Genomic DNA, 18,409 nt, shown 5'->3' with positions numbered 1-18,409 from the left:
ATATTCATCTCCAAATTTAACATGTTATGCAATCACTTAGTGCATAATGACGATTCATCTGATGGAAATGATGTTGGAAATATGGTGTCAGTAATGAAGAATTCATATAGTGCCTTCTCTTACTGGGTTAATTTTGTAAATCTCTGAGACATTTCTAAAGGATGAACCATCTTTATGTCACAAATTTCTCCCAAAACATTGAGTAAGAAATGAGTCTTTCAAGGTCGTGGATTTACCTTCAGTCTTCCATCTTTGGTGTTAGGAAGGAGTTCTTTAGGGTCATATCATGATGACGTTCCTTTATCTTGTATGTTCCACTTCTGATGATATCTTTTTTTTCTTTCCTGACAGAGGTAACGATCATTCCCACTTATGACACCGACGCCCTCGGCTACTGGGTGGCTGCCAATGAAGACGCACTCATTGCCAACAAGATTGACTTGGCTCCGTCTGCCTCTCGCTGCACTATAAACCTTCAAGACCACGAGACCAGCTGCAACGCCTATCGTCTCGAGTTTTGAACACCCTGCTCCTCCTCCTGCGTAAGCTCGCCTGCGACAAACGTGTCTACAGGCAGCTCCTCATCATGATCATCATCTGCGCCAACTATTAATTCAAACCGACTCATGATAAATAACGCCCATGACATAGAGTTTAGGTTACTGTGGGGTTTCCACCTCTTCAGTAACCTCTTCCCTGCTGCCTTCCATGAGAACTTAGAGCTCTGAACAAACCGTCTGTGTCCCTCCCTACCCTCCCTTTCCCTTCGATAGTAACAAAATTAGCCATCCAGAATATTTTCATTGACTGTACCGTAGGTTCCCCGCTGTGTAAGTGGGACGTTGTGTTTAGATTCTAACGCAATGAAGTAGTCATTTTTTGAAGTACGTATATTGTGGATCTGTGATGGTCGATTTTTTTTATATACATATATTTGCATTCGTAATGAGGTGTAATGGCGGACGAGTGTGGTTTCGTTATCAACATTCAGAGTAAAGTAATTACGGTCATAGTCATTACTGATTATACCACAAGTAGCATAATTAGACAAACATTCAGTTCCATGAATGTTAATGAGTCATTAGGTGACCTTTCTTAGAGACTTAATACTTATACGAGCTTTTTGAGATTATTTACCCTGATTTTGACCTTTCTAACTCGACCTCTTGAAAAAACCGAATTCTACAAAACATAAGGACAGAACATTTGTGTGGAAATATCTAAAGAAAACAATAATAGTCAATATTCTGCGTTGACTTATCATAAACTATGAACACTCCTATGACCGAATAGGGCTAAGCAATATGCATTTTAAATATATTTAAATTATTCTACTTATTCAGCGTGATAATTGCTGCAGTCTTGGGTAGATTATACTGAAGACGTGTCTTGAGGGATGATGCTCATTTTTGTAAAATAGAATGTTATAAAACTGTCATTGACAGTGATCAGCTATATAGAGTATAAGGAAATATTTAAGAGAGAGAGTTTAAAATGTCTTTGTTATATGTATACTAGTAGTTTATCATCAGCCAAGTGTTGAGAACAAGCCTATTTTTCTTGGGTGAGGCTGAGCTGTAAGAATATCATTATCTTAATCTTCCAAGATATGAATGTTTGGGAATTCAAGAATGAGTGAGAAGCTGATATTTATATCTACGAACATGGTCCTTATCGTCCACACAACCACCGCTGAATCCAGTTGACAAGTGAATTCAAATATTTTCTTTTTTTTTTCCCTCATAATCTCACGTTGAGCCAGAATCCGTTTTCTCTGCCAATAGCAAGAGTTGTGTCTTGCGTTGGATACGAATACACTTATACCTACATTGTACTCAGTGCTTTTTACCGTACAGGCTACATAGTGTACGTGTTGCTGGGAGGAATGAATGTAACTTCGTGATTTCAGACATCAAGCTTCAGTCCATAACGCTATTTCCATTTTCATTTGACGCCAACCATTCCTCTGAAATATTGTGCATTCCATATAAAATATAAAAAAAAGAAAAAATCTTAAAATAGGAGTGTGAAGTGAGGCTGCCTGAGAGAGAGCGAGACACTTCTCTCCTAACAATGGTGCTAACAACGGGAGGTCTTTGCTAAGTCACAATGTTCCATATACGGGCCGTTACGAGGTCTGGAGCCATGGGGGTGGCTCCTGCGATCCAGGAATACGTATATGGCACTGACACAGCGAGGATTTGAACACGGTGTTGCGCCTCTCCAGAGCAGCAACGGCAGATTTCATTACCTTGGCCAATGTATGATGACAATTGGTTTAGGACACATCGCCAGGGATGAACATGTGACTTTAGTGAGTACCTTATGATAACCCTTTAGTCATGGTTAAATGCTAGCATTGCCTATTCGCGAGGAGTGATTAACTACTTAAATAAGATAAGAAGGTTCTAACATCCCTAGAAATGTGTCTAAAACTGTGTTCAAAGGCCATATGATCCTGTCCACGTAGACTAAAACAGGCCCCCTAGTGTTCTGCATACTGTGGAACCTTTATTTATTATAAAGAGTTCTTCAAAGACTTTCTTGGGGGAAAGATGACCTTTAAGGTCAAGAAGATAGTAGTGTTCAAACCCTCTTGCATAGACGATTCATCTGTCCAAAAAACCACGTGCGCCGAAGAAATTAACATCTTATGACGGGTGTATCAGTCTGTGTAGGATGGTTGGTGCTACCACAGGGAGCCAGTGATAAAATAGTCTTAGTGGTCACAGGATCCAGGTAACTTCAACACTCCTAGAAGGTCCAGATGTTTTTATGTGACTGCTTTAGGTGCTTCTTGCCCCGAAGCTTATTAATTGGTACACCAGAGAGCTTTTTGGCCCTTTCACTGACTGAGTTACTGCAGAATTTTTGTCCGTAATGGGATATTTCCGATTTGAGTTGCCACTGTGTATAAGCAATTCCAAAGGCAAAAACTGTAATCCATATCCTGTTTGTGTTAGAGTCAACTCAAATAAACAGTTGTATTGCATTCCCAATGACACAATGTAAGTGTTCTTAAATCTCGTCTGAGAACTTGATTGTTTTTGAATGTAAAGGTTGGTATAACTGAGATTTCTTTTTTTTTATTATTATTTAATGATGACATTGTAACCTTGGGTGATATTTTACATTAGAAGTTATGGAGTGCTGCGTCTCTCCTCTCAAATTTAATCTTAATAAAGGTTGAATAATATGTGATATGATAATCATATATATTTAAGCTATTACATAACAAGAAGTGGTGGCATGGAACTATGGAAAGAGGATAAAACAAAACAAAAGAAAGACTAAAATTGTACAGTGGCTTTTAGGTATTTCTGTGAAAACCATCGCTACGCCGCGCCTGTGCGATCTCTTCTTTTACGCCTTGAAGGAAAGAGCTCTCTGAAGATCCTGGGATGGAAGTATTCCGACCATATATACCTTTTTTTGTCGCTATCAGCACTATAAGTTGTATGCATCACTCTGTTCCATGGCCACTGCCTCTTCAGAACATTCAACGTTCCAGAGTCTTCAGTGTAGCTCTTTCCTGTCCTAGGTTTTCCGGGCTTTATTATATTATACCTAGCCTGTGCACCTTATTGTGTGTTGAAAAACCAAAAAAATATGATATATAAATAAACATATATATATATATATATATATATATATATATATATATATATATATATATATATATATACATATATGACGATATATGCGTCAACGCTGAGATTTCTTCCTCAATGTTCATTTTTCTCTTTGAAATGTCGAGAAATGTGGAAGTTGAGGAACAAGTGCCAGCATTTACAGCATATCAGATCGTCTGGGTCATATGTCTGGGTCTTTGTGTTTGCCAAGATAGGTCACAGTACCTGTCGAGCAGTTGCTGATCTTCTTTATCTATAAGGAATTCAATACCTTCAAACCAGGTGATTCGTTCTGATTCCAGAACGTTTTCCTGAGTGAATGTTTTTGTTCGTGGATCAGCAAGTAGCTATACCGGTGCTGTGCCCTGCCATAGGGTAAGACCTTCAGAGATACGATCCTGTATGTAGTTTCTTGCTTATGCTTCTTGCTCTGTGTCCCGTTACCTCTAGTCAACAAGAAAACTAGAAGTCTAGAAATTCATGAAATCAGCTAACACCTATAATGTGACTTGATTGGCAATTTTGGCTCCTATACTGTTCATTATGGTTCATTTTCGCTACCTTATGAATAGGAAAATAAACCTTACTGAACCACTGCTGTAGGTCCAGAATCGCTCGCCTTGTCACTAATATTACGCCTATGTATGGGTTATCCTGTGACATTAAAAAGTAGATTAAAAGTACTAAGTGTTTTTTCCTTTCCACCATCTTATACTTCTTCAAGTGAGAGTACAGCTTATAAAGCTTACCTTGCAGTGTACCATATACTGTAGTGCTACGCTTGCTAAGGTAATCCTAATGCAAAGGTTAATTTTTGAGAATTATGAGAGTAAAGGTAAAAAAAAAAAACAGCAATATTGCTGAAGTAAAAGGGCGAGAAATGAATACAGAACGAGAAACGTCAAATACATTAATCTTAGAAATGTGTACAAATCAAAGGATTAATGATGACTTACTAAAGTTTATCAGGAAGTAAAAAGTTAAAAGATCCAATTATCATACGAAGGAATTTAGAGAATGCATTTGTCTGCAATGACGACTGTGTATATATGAAGATTTAGATGCAAACATTACTTGCACAACAACATCTACAGATCCAGTAGCTACTGGAAATAAAACCTTGAAATACTAGCACGAAAACAATGGACATCAGCAGATCTAGTGATAGATTGATGTTGGATTTGCTATGTCTCTGCCTGACACAGGTCATATGTGACTTTGCTTTCTGCTGGAGGAGTTAAACTCTCACTGAGTCCATGAACCAGATGGTGTCTCGTCATATGTACTCATGCATGAAGGGAGAGTTCAGTAACACCTGAAGAAATTACCAACAAATCCAGTTGGTTCAGGCTACGTTTCTCGATCTCCTATGACCTTATCTCCTCATACAGGAAGCGTCATTGGTAGCTTGCAAGCGAATGGACAATGAGCTTTGTTCGATGTTTAGCTCTCAGGTTGAACTCTGTGTGTGTGTGTTTGTGTGTGTGTGTGTGTGTGTGTGTGTGTGTGTGTGTGTGTGTGTGTGTTGTTAAAGATCCGCCAGGACTGTGCCTGGCATGTGCGCTTGTTAATAACAATCTGTTCTTGAGTGTTCCAAAACTGGCAAAGGTCGGGTATATGTTCTTGGGGGTGTCGTAAATAATACTTGTCAGGTGTGTTCTCAAGGTGCCATTACTGGCACAGAGCAGGTGTGTGTTCTCTGTGCACCGTCAATGGCAGAGGTCAGGTATGTGTTCTCAAGGTGCTATTACTAGTAAGAGTCGGGTGTATGTGCAAGGTACCATCACTGGCACCAATCGGGTATGTGTTCTCAGGGGTGCCATTATAAGCCCGGGTCTGATATGTGTTCTGGTGCTGGTTGGCTTGTGTGTGACTGTAAGCATACTGGCCTCTTCTAGGTGGATGTTTGTTATGTAGGATGTGGTAGTAGGTCAAGTTTGTGGCTGTCTAGGATTCAATACCACCACCATAGTGTTTCAAGGTCTAAGCATAACTTTTCTGAAGATACACATGATGCTGTGGAAGGTGAAGATATCATGATATCTAAAGATTCAACCTAAGAGATATATCAATTCATGTATACCCATCTCATCGTAACAGAAGTTAGTTCCTCCGAGGTTGTGTGATACTCGTAATAGTTTACCATAAAATGTCAGTTCCATTCTCTATAGTTAAGAAAGCCTTATGAGTGACTTGTACATTTTGCTTCGCGTAGGAAAGTTCAGTTTTGCAGAGACAAAACGTTCTCAAAACCTCCGGAAGTTATAATCATAAAGTTAAGATACACGAGAATCAAAGACAATAATAAAGGTAGGGACTTTATCTCAATGGCTGGAGGCCGCCAGCAGCCTCAGTACTTGTAAGTACACTGACACATTTCTGAAGTATGAGGGCTTCAGATCTGAGGCTGAAGTGTTGCTTTTTTTTTCAGTGATCAGTATGAAGACTCTCCGCATTGTTTACACGTCATCCATACAAGTCTGGCGTTTGTGTTTATTGTGTGTTTGAGAAAGGTTCATGTTATCATGTAGTCTGAAAGAGAACCACTGCTCTATCGCAAGGCCACATGACATTCATGAGAACTGATGACTGGTACAACTTGCCACCAGTCAACAAACATACGCGCCCATTTCTTTGACCTGGATTAAGTTTGTTCAGCTAAACCAGAGTATAGCAAACACGATCTATAAAACCTGTCGACTGAATATCCAGCAATCAATCAGTAAGGTGAATCTGTTCGTCGATTTTACTACATTTCCCACAAACAGTGAAAGTCAAATTGTTCGCATTACTTCAAGATTTTTCTTAAAGTTTGAAGATCATAATAATGTACTCATTTTGAAGATGTTTTTCATTACATGTATAAATAGGGAAGGATTCAATCCTTATTAAGGTCTTCCGTCATCTGTGAGTTCCCTGTTGTGATATACCGTGGCAACTTGCATGAAGATGCGAATAAGTATAAGTATGATAAGTATAATAAGTATAATAAAAAAGATTCTTATGAATGCAGATGGCGTTGATCAATTTTCCTGCTCTCCAATAAGATGAGAGACAAATGAGACGACCAACTTCTCATGTTCCCTGAGTCTTATTACTATTCCTTCATTCATCTTTCTCATCCTCACTGCACCATGAACATAACACATGATTCGTAGGGTATGATAACTTCAGGAACTTCACTGCCTTGAAAACAAAGGTTAAACTTTCTTTTCATGGAGTCATCTCAGTCCAACTTTTGTTTATTTGTGTAAGATTTCGTGTCTCTCAAGAAGACGCTGAGTCAGTACGATGTTACAGTGTACTGTGCCACACTCTGTAGTAGGGGCACCTGGATATGGAGGGAGCGACAGGTGGGCGGATACTGGGGGATTAGAAAGCATTTCCTGTGATATGGAGCAGACATGCATATTGCTCCTTGTGTTCTCATGAACTCGATCCCGGTGATCTTGAGAAGAAAGAAAATGGCTCCCAAGTGGGCACTATCTGAAGTAGGTATCTTCGTGTCTTGCCAGATTCGTGGTGGGGTTCAGTGTCTTACATCCATCCTCCTATGTTATGTTTTCGTGGGGCCCAAGTTTATCAGGGCTTCGTCAAAGATCAGTCCTCCTTGTGTGCTCATAGCGCCAAGGTCTGGCTGGGTTGGGGAGCTGTGTTGATAAGATAAAACGTCATCAGCTATCTGACGGGAAGTTCCTGTCGTGGTTTCCATAGTGTCGTTTTTCAGAAGAACAACAGAAAACGAAGCTTCTGTTGTCACTTACCAAGTTATCAGCAGGCGATTTGCTGTTTTCGCTCATACGATCATGGTGTACTAGGAGAATATATCAAGCTCAGGGGTTTTATGGAGGAGGAGGAGGAGGCGAGGTAGCCTCGGGGCCTTCACGTTAATTTGACGCATTTTTGAGGGTGGTGGCGGTCGGGGAGGGAGGTTGTGGTGGTGGTGGTGGTGGTAGGGGCTCGAACCACGTTTATGAAGCTCTCGAAAATCTTCGGTTGAACGAATCATACCGGGAAAATCCAGGTAATTCAGAATTCCAAGCTTTTCGTTGCAGTATCTTGCGTTTTGTATCAATATGAAGCGGAGGGACGATATTTTTTCGTTTTTTCTTATTCTTTTCAAACATTTTCTGTAACACACTCGTTAAGATAATTGCTCATCAGATGGTTTAGTGTGGCTGAACCTTCGTTTTCTTGGAGTTTTTCTGTATCAATTGATAATGACGTTCAACGTTGATGTTTCCTGTAGCCTGCTGTCCGACTCGGCTCTGTGCTGTTAGACACAGGATTGTATTGTTCTGCCAAATTTCATCTCAGGGATGCATTAGCTTCTCTATTACGACAAAAGCAGAGTCACATGTAAGAACCACGTCATGCGTTACATTCTAATCTGACTGTGCTTAGCGGGTTTGTGAAGATGTGCTTGCCATTATATATATTTAGTTCCCTTTACACTGAGTATCTCCCAAATTTTGACGCGTAAAAAGCATTCTTTTCAAGCTGGTTTGAAAGAAGTAGGATGAAAGTATTGTGTCATTACTGACAGCTGAAGTAATGGTTAACTCAGAAATAAAGTACTTTACTTAAGAGCCATGAAAGTGCCTCTGTATTCAAGGAGTAAAGTGTTAAGAGAGAATATGAATTTCCTCACGAGAGCTAAATGTCATTTCAAAGAGAGGCACGAATGCTCTAAATAAAATTCACTTACAAAATTTACTCAGTTTAGAAAATGTAAGAAAAGCGTCCAGGTCTTGTTTTCTGCTGCGCGAGATGAATATCAAGTGACTAAATATACGGATGAGGGACAGGTCACTATGCAAGGAGGTAGAGAGAAGGTCAGTGATTTCAGGTGAAGGTCCATTTACGACAGGGGTCTCTAATGTCGCCATGGCTGTTTAAACTGCTTACCCCTGGGGTGGAGAAGGGGCATGAACGCGAGGATGTCAGGGAAGGGCTGGTCAAGGAGGAAGTGCTTGGGGGTAGGAAATTTACAGCTTCCACTACTTGCCTCGGTCGGGAATGTGAGTTTTCTTCCTGTATGTACGAGGGCTAAGTATAACGCTTCTTAACATGACTATTTCTGCCCCAAATATCTATCAGGAGTATAATCTCCAATTTTTGATATTACAGAAGCCTCCGCGGATCACACGATATTGAAAAGCTATATATGAGGATAATTTACTCTTAAATGATTCCCATTAGGTTTTCTACTGGGAAATACATTATAATTTACTGCTTTTTAACGAGACAGGAAGATTCTAAGGAGGATTTGACGGTCCTTCACACCTCCTGACCGACCTTGCGTGCCTCCCGTAATGACGTGAGGGCATTGTTGCGTTAGTAATCACACATTACACCTTGGTATACAGATTCCAGTCACTAAGAATAAGAAACATCTCCAACTTTTTAACGATAGTAGGAAATTAATTAACAAAAAAATATTACCAATATGTATTGTCTATTTCTAAGAATGGCGTATCATGAATACTTCATACATTATACAATCTTGACACCCGTCCACCAGATCTCCGTGGACCACCCCCCCTAAAGAGCAGGTACTGACGAACCAGTACCCCCTCTCCCCCTCACCCTTGTCACGTGATCATGAATCTCTCACTCCTGATACAGCTGTAACTGCTGTAGACCATCATGGAAGATCTGTCACATAAGTGATTGGTACAACTTCAAGAGAAACAACAACAACAACACAGTAACATCTAATATGACAGAAAGTTAAAGAAAGCGGAAGACCCAGGCTATACACACACACTCACACACACACACACACACACACACACACACACACGGACACACGCACATACAATGTGGAAACTGGAGTCACGGGTTTGACACAAGAAACCATTACTACACCAGAAAGTGACCTTATTTCAGCCACTACAGTCTTAATTATCATTAAGCTCTCAATTCAGTGTATGAATATGTAAAATATCTCCTTTATCTCCACGTCTTGAGAGGCTTTGGTTCCTGGTAAATTGGACGTAAATGTTATTCAAATATCACGACCGCTTCAGTCGCCTTACTGACACAGATAAGTATTATCTCATCAGCCAAAATAGGTTTCTAATTGATCTGTTGGGGATAAAGAACGAGTTTTCTGATGATGACCACAAAGGTATTATGAATGATGGAAGTGGCGAAACTTAAACTTTTTTTGTCGTGAGGAGGACATGACGTAGAGAACTGGCCATGTACTGGGAGTACACAGGCAACAGACGCCTAGTTACGGGTTCACAGGCACTTGTCCCATATTCCACAAATCATGATTTCAGCTCTTCGGCGGAGAACCACAGATTGTTTTCTATTGAAGTTATTCATACTCTCACAGTTCGAGGCCAGGACGTAGTTTGGTTACGTATGACTAGGTTTATGGTATGTTTCCTGGGGTAAGGAGAGGCTTCATCACTTGTACGGAAGCCAAGGTTATTGGAAGAAGCCTCTGGAGTAGCCGAGTGAGAGGATCAGTGAGTAAAGGAGGTGGTGACGACGAGAGAAATGTCCTGCGACGTCTCGCAAAAAAAACCAGCCTCACCTACGACACCATACACTGTACCTGACCTGTTCGTTCTCGTGTGTTGCTTCCTGAGATGACGAGGACCACGTCTTGCTACAGCGGGCTACGACCACCTGTTGACATCATTTTACATAGCTCAGACTTATATATGACTCTACCTGCCCTCAGATCTATATCATGTGACACGGAGATTCGAGACGACATGAAATAACCAGCTCACAACTGTACAGCCAACTTCTGTCAAATGGCGGACTTCCAGCGCTGTAGGCCAGAAAACTAAAACTTTTTTATTGAAGAAACTTTCAGCGCTTGAACTTATCGTAAAGTTCTAAATGTTGGGGGATAAAAGAGACATGAATAAACGATCAGTGATTAACTCGTATCATTTCAGGTTATGGCTCCTAGAGACCCCGTGGGGAAGGTGGGTTCAGCCTTCTGGTTATGACAGGTGGGGAACAGTCTTTTTATCCCGTCATTTCAGACAGATGCAATTGTAACGCAGCAGTTGCAGGGCAGCACGTCCGCTGGTCACCATGAGTTTAACATGTAATGTTGTAATTGTTTCCTCGCTGGTTCGGTTAAGGTTATAGATTTCATTGGTTGCTTGTAACATCTAGGGACGTCATTAAGAGTCTATGTCATCGTTATATATATATATATATATATATATATATATATATATATATATATATATATATATTACTCTGAAGACGCGCCGGAACATTGGGGAACAAGGCCTCAAGCTGTTAGGCAATTTCGTTCCTCGTTGACAGCAGTAGTTGTGGAGGAAGAGAGAAAAATGTGTGGTAAAAGAAGAGGAGGAAAATATGTCCACAGATTTAATGGTGTTGACATCAAACACAGAAGGCTTGTCCTCCAGTGTTTAGTGTACCGCGTAACAAAGAAATTCATTGTTTTGTTTCGGCTGACGGATTACTCTCTGATATTAGCTAACAACGAGTCAGTATTGATGTTGGGGATTATATATATATTTCCAGGAAGAAGAAGACGAGAGAGAGAGAGAGAGAGAGAGAGAGAGAGAGAGAGAGAGAGAGAGAGAGAGAGAGAGAGAGAGAGAGAGAGAGAGAGAGAGAGAGAGAGAGAGGAGGCTCGGATGAAAATCGCGAGATGATAAGAGACAGAAGTCAGTAAATTAGATCATAAAGGTAGTTTGGGAGAGCTTTGGTTGTAAGAACAAAACAACGAGTCATTAGTCTGAAGGATTCCGTACTACGTACTGAAGATGTCACCTCAGAGCTTTATTAATGATTCAAGAAGGAACTTGCAAGCAGTTGTTGGTCCACAGTGCTTGTGTTCCCCAAACATCTTGGCAAGGGTTACGTAGGTGGGGGTTCTTCAGCACCTGCCTGAACTCTCTTCTCCCATTACTAAAGACATTCACTTCTGCGGACAAGTTTTCTACAATTATACTGAAGGTGGAATTGAAAAGTAGTGGGTTAAGGTTATCCTCCAGGACCTCCTCGGCTGATAACGTGTATCACTCCTGCCGATCCTCTGTCTACCGGAGTCTGACTAAGGTCCTTTGTTCCCTTTGGAATCCTCTCGTACTGTCGCTCACAGGAGAGGCCAGGCGTGCACAAATAAGCAAGCTACTGACAAAGGCGAAAACCTCAACCAAAACCAGATAGCTAAGCCGAAGGTGCGTAGGAGGAAAGAATGGGAGTGAGGAAAGAGGGAAACACTTTATCCTTACGCGGATAAAGATGGACCTGCACCCCACTTATATCATGGCTCAGTTGTACGCTAGGTCATAATTATGTGGCTATACCAGTTAAATCCGCGAATCAGGACAGGGTGTGAAGGCTTGGTTAGGACAGGTAATGTGAACCTGACGGAGGCGAGGGGAGGGTGGAGGGTGAACATGGGAGTGGTGGAGGCGAGGCGCGTCACAGGCACCGGTGTTGGTGCTCCTGCTGGTGATGCCGGCAGAGCAGAGGGCCCGCGGTGGCTGCCGCCCCATCAGTGTGTGAGTGTAGCCCGGTGCGGTAGTGACTAGCAGGCGTGTCTCTCGCTCTCTACCTCCCTCCCTCTCTCTCTCTCTCACACACACACACACGGATAGCCCAAACTATCGTCCTGAGCGGTCAGCTGCTCCAGGGTCGTTAGGTCTTGGGGAAGATTTAGGTGTGATTGAGAGGCAGTTAGGGCTCACCTGGTAGGGGATGGAAAACACGCAGGTAATACAGTAGTCCTGAGAACTTGTGTTTCCGAAATCCGTGTTGTAAAGATGAAATAAAAGACAGCGAAACACTCACAAACCACGAGGTCGCCGTGGACATAGAACCGTAAGATAAAGATTATTTAACGGAATTCTGGTGATACAAAGCCGTGCCTACTACGTCACATGGTAGACGGAGACAGATAAAGAAAGGTAAAGTTCTTAGGAAGTCTTGTTCACGACCAGGAGGTCTTCCTTGGTGTTGAGCGACGCGCGGAGGATTCTGCTCCCACGATCCTGGGCGGCCACTTATGGTCCGAGGGACTCTGTAGGATTGTACGAGTGGCAATACGTCCATCAGTCCTTATCAGAAGATAATACAGTACCGTCTGCTCCTGAAGACAGGTGTTTGAGACTCTACACCGTCAGAATGGACTGACTATACCGAAGGTAAGACAAGTGGATAACAAACTCCTTTTTGTTTTCGTTGGCTAAACATCATTACCATATATTTCAAGATGGGTACAGATTAAGCTACAAATATCCCCTTGATTATTACCAACATGAACAGGGTTTATGGAGACGAAGACTTTGGAAGAAGTTGTCTGGGGTTTGCACAACTGCTGTAAAGAGAGAGAGAGAGAGAGAGAGAGAGAGAGAGAGAGAGAGAGAGAGAGAGAGAGAGAGAGAGGATAGATCGTCAGTTTATTATTGATAATTTTACCCTTTCTCCGCCATTCTGTCTTGTATGTTTGTAAGTCTGCTACGTATACCACATCTGTCACTTACGAAGGATCTTTATCCTCTGACACAGTTTACGGAGGATCGCCTGTACTTCCTGTACATAACTGTGAATTGTTTACGACACGTGACATGCTCCTGGAGGATACATGACGACTTTCACAATATCGAACAATTCTGGTTCACCAAACACAGCTTTAAAGAATTACGACGTCCCCCGTACACTGCAAATACGTAATTACACAGACACAGACACAGACAGACAGACAGACACATACATACGCAAGCTTACGCTCATTATCATATTGCCGGTTGCTAATAATCCTGCTTCATCTTCCAACAAACACCTGCGTCACCTAAGTACTCTTTCGTCTCCTAAGATACGAAGTGTCACCACGCAGGAACGAATACAAGAATGACTGTCGCCAACGAGGAACTTGTACAAGATCGACCGTCGCCAACTAGAATGAATTCAAGAATGAATGTTGCCAACTTGAAACTTGTACAAGGATGGCTGTCGCGTATCATAATGAGTACAAGATCTACTGTCGCCTGCTCGAAACTGAGGCAAGAATGACTGCTTCCAAGAAGGAACTTGTACAAGACTGACTGTTGCCAACTAGAGACTACTGAGTTGCAAGAATGACCGAAGCTAATAAGAAGTTTGCATAAGATAGACTATCGGAAAGGAAGAACTAATATAAAGATAACTATCTTCAACTAGAAACTTGAACTAGTACAAGACTGACTGTCGCCAACTTGAAGCTTGAACAAGAATGACTGTCGCAAACTAGAAATTAAAGCAATAATGAATGTTTCCAATAGAAACTTATACAAGAATCAGTACAAGAATGACTGTCGCCATCTAGGAACTAATATAAGAATGACTGTCGCTGAATAGAGTTAGTACAAGAATTATTGTCACCAATTAGCAATTTGTACAAGAATGACTGTCGCCAAATAGGAACTAGTAGAAGAATGACTATCGCTAACAAGAAACTGTGCAAAATAACTGTCGCCAACTAGGCACTAGTGTAAGAATGAGGCTTTTAGAATTCTGGAAGTTGAAGACTTTCAGAGGAGTTTCTTGAAGGGTCCTGGGAAGTAAGGAAAAAGAGAGAGATGGAAAGCTAGAATGGTCTTCCCTCGTTCTTTACCATCTGCACCGAGCTAAGACTGTCTCATTTACCACGCTTTTATAAAGGTTGAAAAGGTTAACTAAACTACAGTGATGGATAGTAACCCTGTATAAGGTTCAAACCTTCAGATATCGCCCGTAACCAATAGCTGGAAGGACATAGAGCCATGTCAATATATGAAGATGAAAGCTTGACTTCAGATACTCACTAATATTCGACGTTGGATGTTCGACATCAGGACTAACGTGTGAGCTCCGAACTTTCAGCCTGACCGTCGAATATCGGCTGATTTGTGACGTCGCAAGTCCGGTATCCGAATATGGCCCGATCTTGAGATGTACCGTCTGATATCGCCCATATGAATATGAGATTAGCGATCAAAGTTCTGAATATAGTCAAAGTTCAGGGGATTAGCCAATGATCTCCAGATATGAACCAGATCTCACCTTTCGATAAGAAATCCCCGAATATCTGGAGACCTTACTTAATGTTTACCGTTTGACTTCCGAATATCGGTCAATATCCGACATTCGGTGCCAGACCTTTGAATATCACCAAAGCTGGAGGTTTATCCTTTGACCCCCCGAATATCACCAGTATTCTCCGTGTAAGGGCTTACGTCTGAATATAGCTGGGAACAAAGCCTTTTGTGACAAGCGACTCCATCCATCAAAGCTCTACTGAAATTATCTCAAAGCATTAACTCTTCACTGGCCCAGTGTACATTGTCAGAGAGTCTATCACGTTAACGCTCTCTCTCTCTCTCTCTCTCTCTCTCTCTCTCTCTCTCTCCGTCGTCATATGTCTCGTGGAAGACATCTAGGTCTGAGGTAGGTCTTCTCCCTCCCCTCTCTCTCACTCCCTCCGAGGATACGCCATAACCCGGATCATGTCAGGTTCGCCTCACACACACACAACATACACACACTAATGTACCTAAAACTGAAGCTCTTTCACTCAGGTGTTAGAATGATCAGAGAAGACTTGTTTAACTCTATATGAAACAATCTTTCAGTGAATATAGAAAATATCTTGATCCTTGTTTGAAATAAAGATAAGTTCAATGTGTATTTCATCTCCTAGTAAAAGAATTTCTGTGTGGTTGATTCAGTTGCTTAAGTTTATCAAGAAGACATAACAAGGTATTGTATTGCACTCTGGAAATACCTTTTTGTACAGCAGGTGGAGGGGGCTTTACACTCGCGGGGCCACACCTCTTAAAGTGTATCTACTATCATAAGTAGATAGTGACACAGTAACGTCTTGTGGCTTTCTATATTCACCCACATCTCTGATGTTAGGAAAATCACATATTTGTAACTTTTCTAGCAATTTTCTAGGTGTGTGTGTGTGTGTGTGTGTGTGTGTGTGTGTGTGTGTGTGTGTGCAGTGCCTTCACAAGATCTCGAACACCACATTTTCTTCGGTGTAATAGATCCACATACATGACACATGGGAAGATATAGATAACTACATTATGAACATTTTGAACGTTGTGTTAACAAAAGCTTAGGGAACTCCATCAAGTTCCATGTATGATAAGAAAACAATTTTACTGTGCTGCATTCTGACCTCCATTACTCTGGGTATGGACTTCTGAAAACATATCTATCTTCGTCAAGGATTCAATATATATATATATATATATATATATATATATATATATATATATATATATATATATATATATATATATATATATATATATATATATTATAATAAATATATATATATAATATAATAAATAAATAAATATATATATATATATATATATATATATATATATATATATATATATATATATATGTTCGTTCAGTTATATGTATGTAAGTACTTGTGTGACATTAAAGGTGCAGGATACATACCAAGAGGTAGGTGGAGACAAGCACGGAGTGTATACTGGATCAGAGGATTCACTGAACGTTTAACATTTTTCACGGAAAACGAGTGATGGGTAGGACTCGTCAAGGCCTCTCTTGCCATATTTGTCAAACTGGCTGTAGGAAAATGATGACTTGCTAATTCAGGAACAATGTTTGTGTTAGTGTTTGAGAACGATATCTGAGCTGTGTATCTCTGATCCACAACAGGATATCGCGATTGGAATTGATGACGATAGATAAGTAGATTGAGAGAGAGAGAGAGAGAGAGAGAGAGAGAGAGAGAGAGAGAGAGAGAGAGAGAGAGAGAGAGAGAGAGAGAGATCATCTAATTTACTCATATATCCACTGAAGACGGTGGGTTTCAGGACAAATGTAGATTGAAGGAGTTTGAATATTAACTTCTTTATGTAAGATATGTTTGATCAGACGATGCAGATGATTCTGTATATTCAGATATTCAATGATTTAGAGACTTAGATATTCAGTCAATTAGATCAGCATCTATATGACTCTCTGATATTATTAGTACTACAGGAAGGAGGGAATTTTGACCGTACAAGAGCAGCCAGCTCAGCATAATGAACAGAAGCTGACCACAATAGTTGATAAGGGGAGAAGAGAGGGGTGGGGAGGCCAGGGGTGGTAAGACAAGTGGGACGAGTAGGGAGGGAAGGGAGAGGACACAAGGGAGAGTAGGGAGGGAAGGGAGAGGACACAAGGGAGAGTAGGGAGGGAAGGGAGAGGACACAAGGGAGAGTAGGGAGGGAAGGGAGAGGACACAAGGGAGAGTAGGGAGGGAAGGGAGAGGACACAAGGGAGAGTAGGGAGGGAAGGGAGAGGACACAAGGGAGAGTAGGGAGGGAAGGGAGAGGACACAGGGGAGAGTAGGAAGGGAGGGTAGAGGACTTAGACAGTTACCTCGGTTACCGTCATGACCACAGTGAGGGAGAGGATGATGGTGTCACCTTAATGCTCCAGGGTTCTCTATGGATCGTCTCTCCCTGCGTCACCCAACCTATGATCGTCTTCCTCTGGCGTGTGTGTGTGTGTGTGTGTGTGTGTGTGTGTGTGTGTGTGTGTGTGTGTGTGTATAATCATCTATTTGTTACGTAACGGGGAGGGAGTTCTACACTCGTGGGGCCCCATCTCTTGAACTATCATATTACATCTTCTTTTGTACAAGTGTGATCTCTCACAATCTGATCACTCAGCAACCAAAGATGCCTTGACCGGGATCCATACACAAGGGTGGATGCATCGAGTGCTTACAACCACGTAACGTAGATACAGGTACGCCTCACACGTCTCCTTCCTCGCCAGGAATATCTGAAGACACAAACAAAACATCAATACATTCCAAGCCACGACGGTCCTCACCAGTGGCACAAACTGATGCACACACACACACACACACACACACACACACACACACACACACACACCTGCCAGTCCAGCTGAACAAACGTGCATGAAAGAAGAGAGCCTCTCAGTACCCTTCCTCAGCTACCGTACTGAGTAACCCCATCAGCAACACCATGACGATGTTCCTCGTCGCGTGTGAGCTGAGGAAGATATCGATGACCAAGGCTGAGGCAGAGGGAGGAAGATCCTGCATCAGTTTGGCCTCACGTAAGGCCATCTTTTGGTTCTGGTCAGGACTTATGAGGAGGGTCTATTATGTTTACACAATAATCTCTTGTACTTGACGGTACGATCCTTGATGTCGACGTTATGATCCTTGATGTCGACGCTACGATCCTTGATGTCGACATTACGATCCTTGATGTCGACGTTATGATCCTTGATGTCGACGCTACGATCCTTGATGTCGACGCTACGATCCTTGATGTCGACGCTACGATCCTTGATGTCGACGCTACGATCCTTGATGTCGACGCTACGATCCTTGATGTCGACGCTACGATCCTTGATGTCGACGCTACGATCCTTGATGTCGACACTACGATCCTTGATGTCGACGCTACGATCCTTGATGTCGACGCTACGATCCTTGATGTCGACGCTACGATCCTTGATGTCGACACTACGATCCTTGATGTCGACACTACGATCCTTGATGTCGACGCTACGATCCTTGATGTCGACACTACGATCCTTGATGTCGACGCTACGATCCTTGATGTCGACGCTACGATCCTTGATGTCGACGTTATGATCCTTGATGTCGACGCTACGATCCTTGATGTCGACGCTATGATCCTTGATGTCGACGTTATGATCCTTGGATGTGATGATGTGACATTTGATGTGCCTCGTAAATATCCAGTTAAAGTTAGAGGTAT

The 18,409-nt window shown here is 41.8% G+C and overlaps 2 protein-coding genes across 2 annotated transcripts in view; both read left to right on the top strand.

Annotated features, from left to right (window-relative positions):
* The window catches only part of LOC139764985 (uncharacterized), a 225,239-nt gene extending 220,924 nt beyond the window's left edge, over positions 1-4,315 (top strand). The window contains exon 8 of the mRNA XM_071692038.1: positions 352-4,315. Within this exon, the coding sequence (XP_071548139.1) occupies positions 352-521 (170 nt within the window). The 3' untranslated portion in view covers positions 522-4,315. The remainder of the gene's footprint in view (positions 1-351) is intronic.
* A 7,732-nt stretch (positions 4,316-12,047) lies between these two features.
* Positions 12,048-18,409, top strand: part of LOC139765053 (uncharacterized) — a 564,355-nt gene continuing 557,993 nt past the window's right edge. Inside the window, exon 1 of the mRNA XM_071692137.1 lies at positions 12,048-12,793. The gene's annotated coding sequence lies outside the window, so the exon portion shown is untranslated. The remainder of the gene's footprint in view (positions 12,794-18,409) is intronic.

Source organism: Panulirus ornatus, chromosome 52 (genome assembly GCF_036320965.1).
Source record: "Panulirus ornatus isolate Po-2019 chromosome 52, ASM3632096v1, whole genome shotgun sequence".
NCBI lineage: Eukaryota > Metazoa > Arthropoda > Malacostraca > Decapoda > Palinuridae > Panulirus > Panulirus ornatus.
Note: the sequence above shows the minus strand (reverse complement) of the source record. Positions and strands in the feature narration are given on the sequence as shown.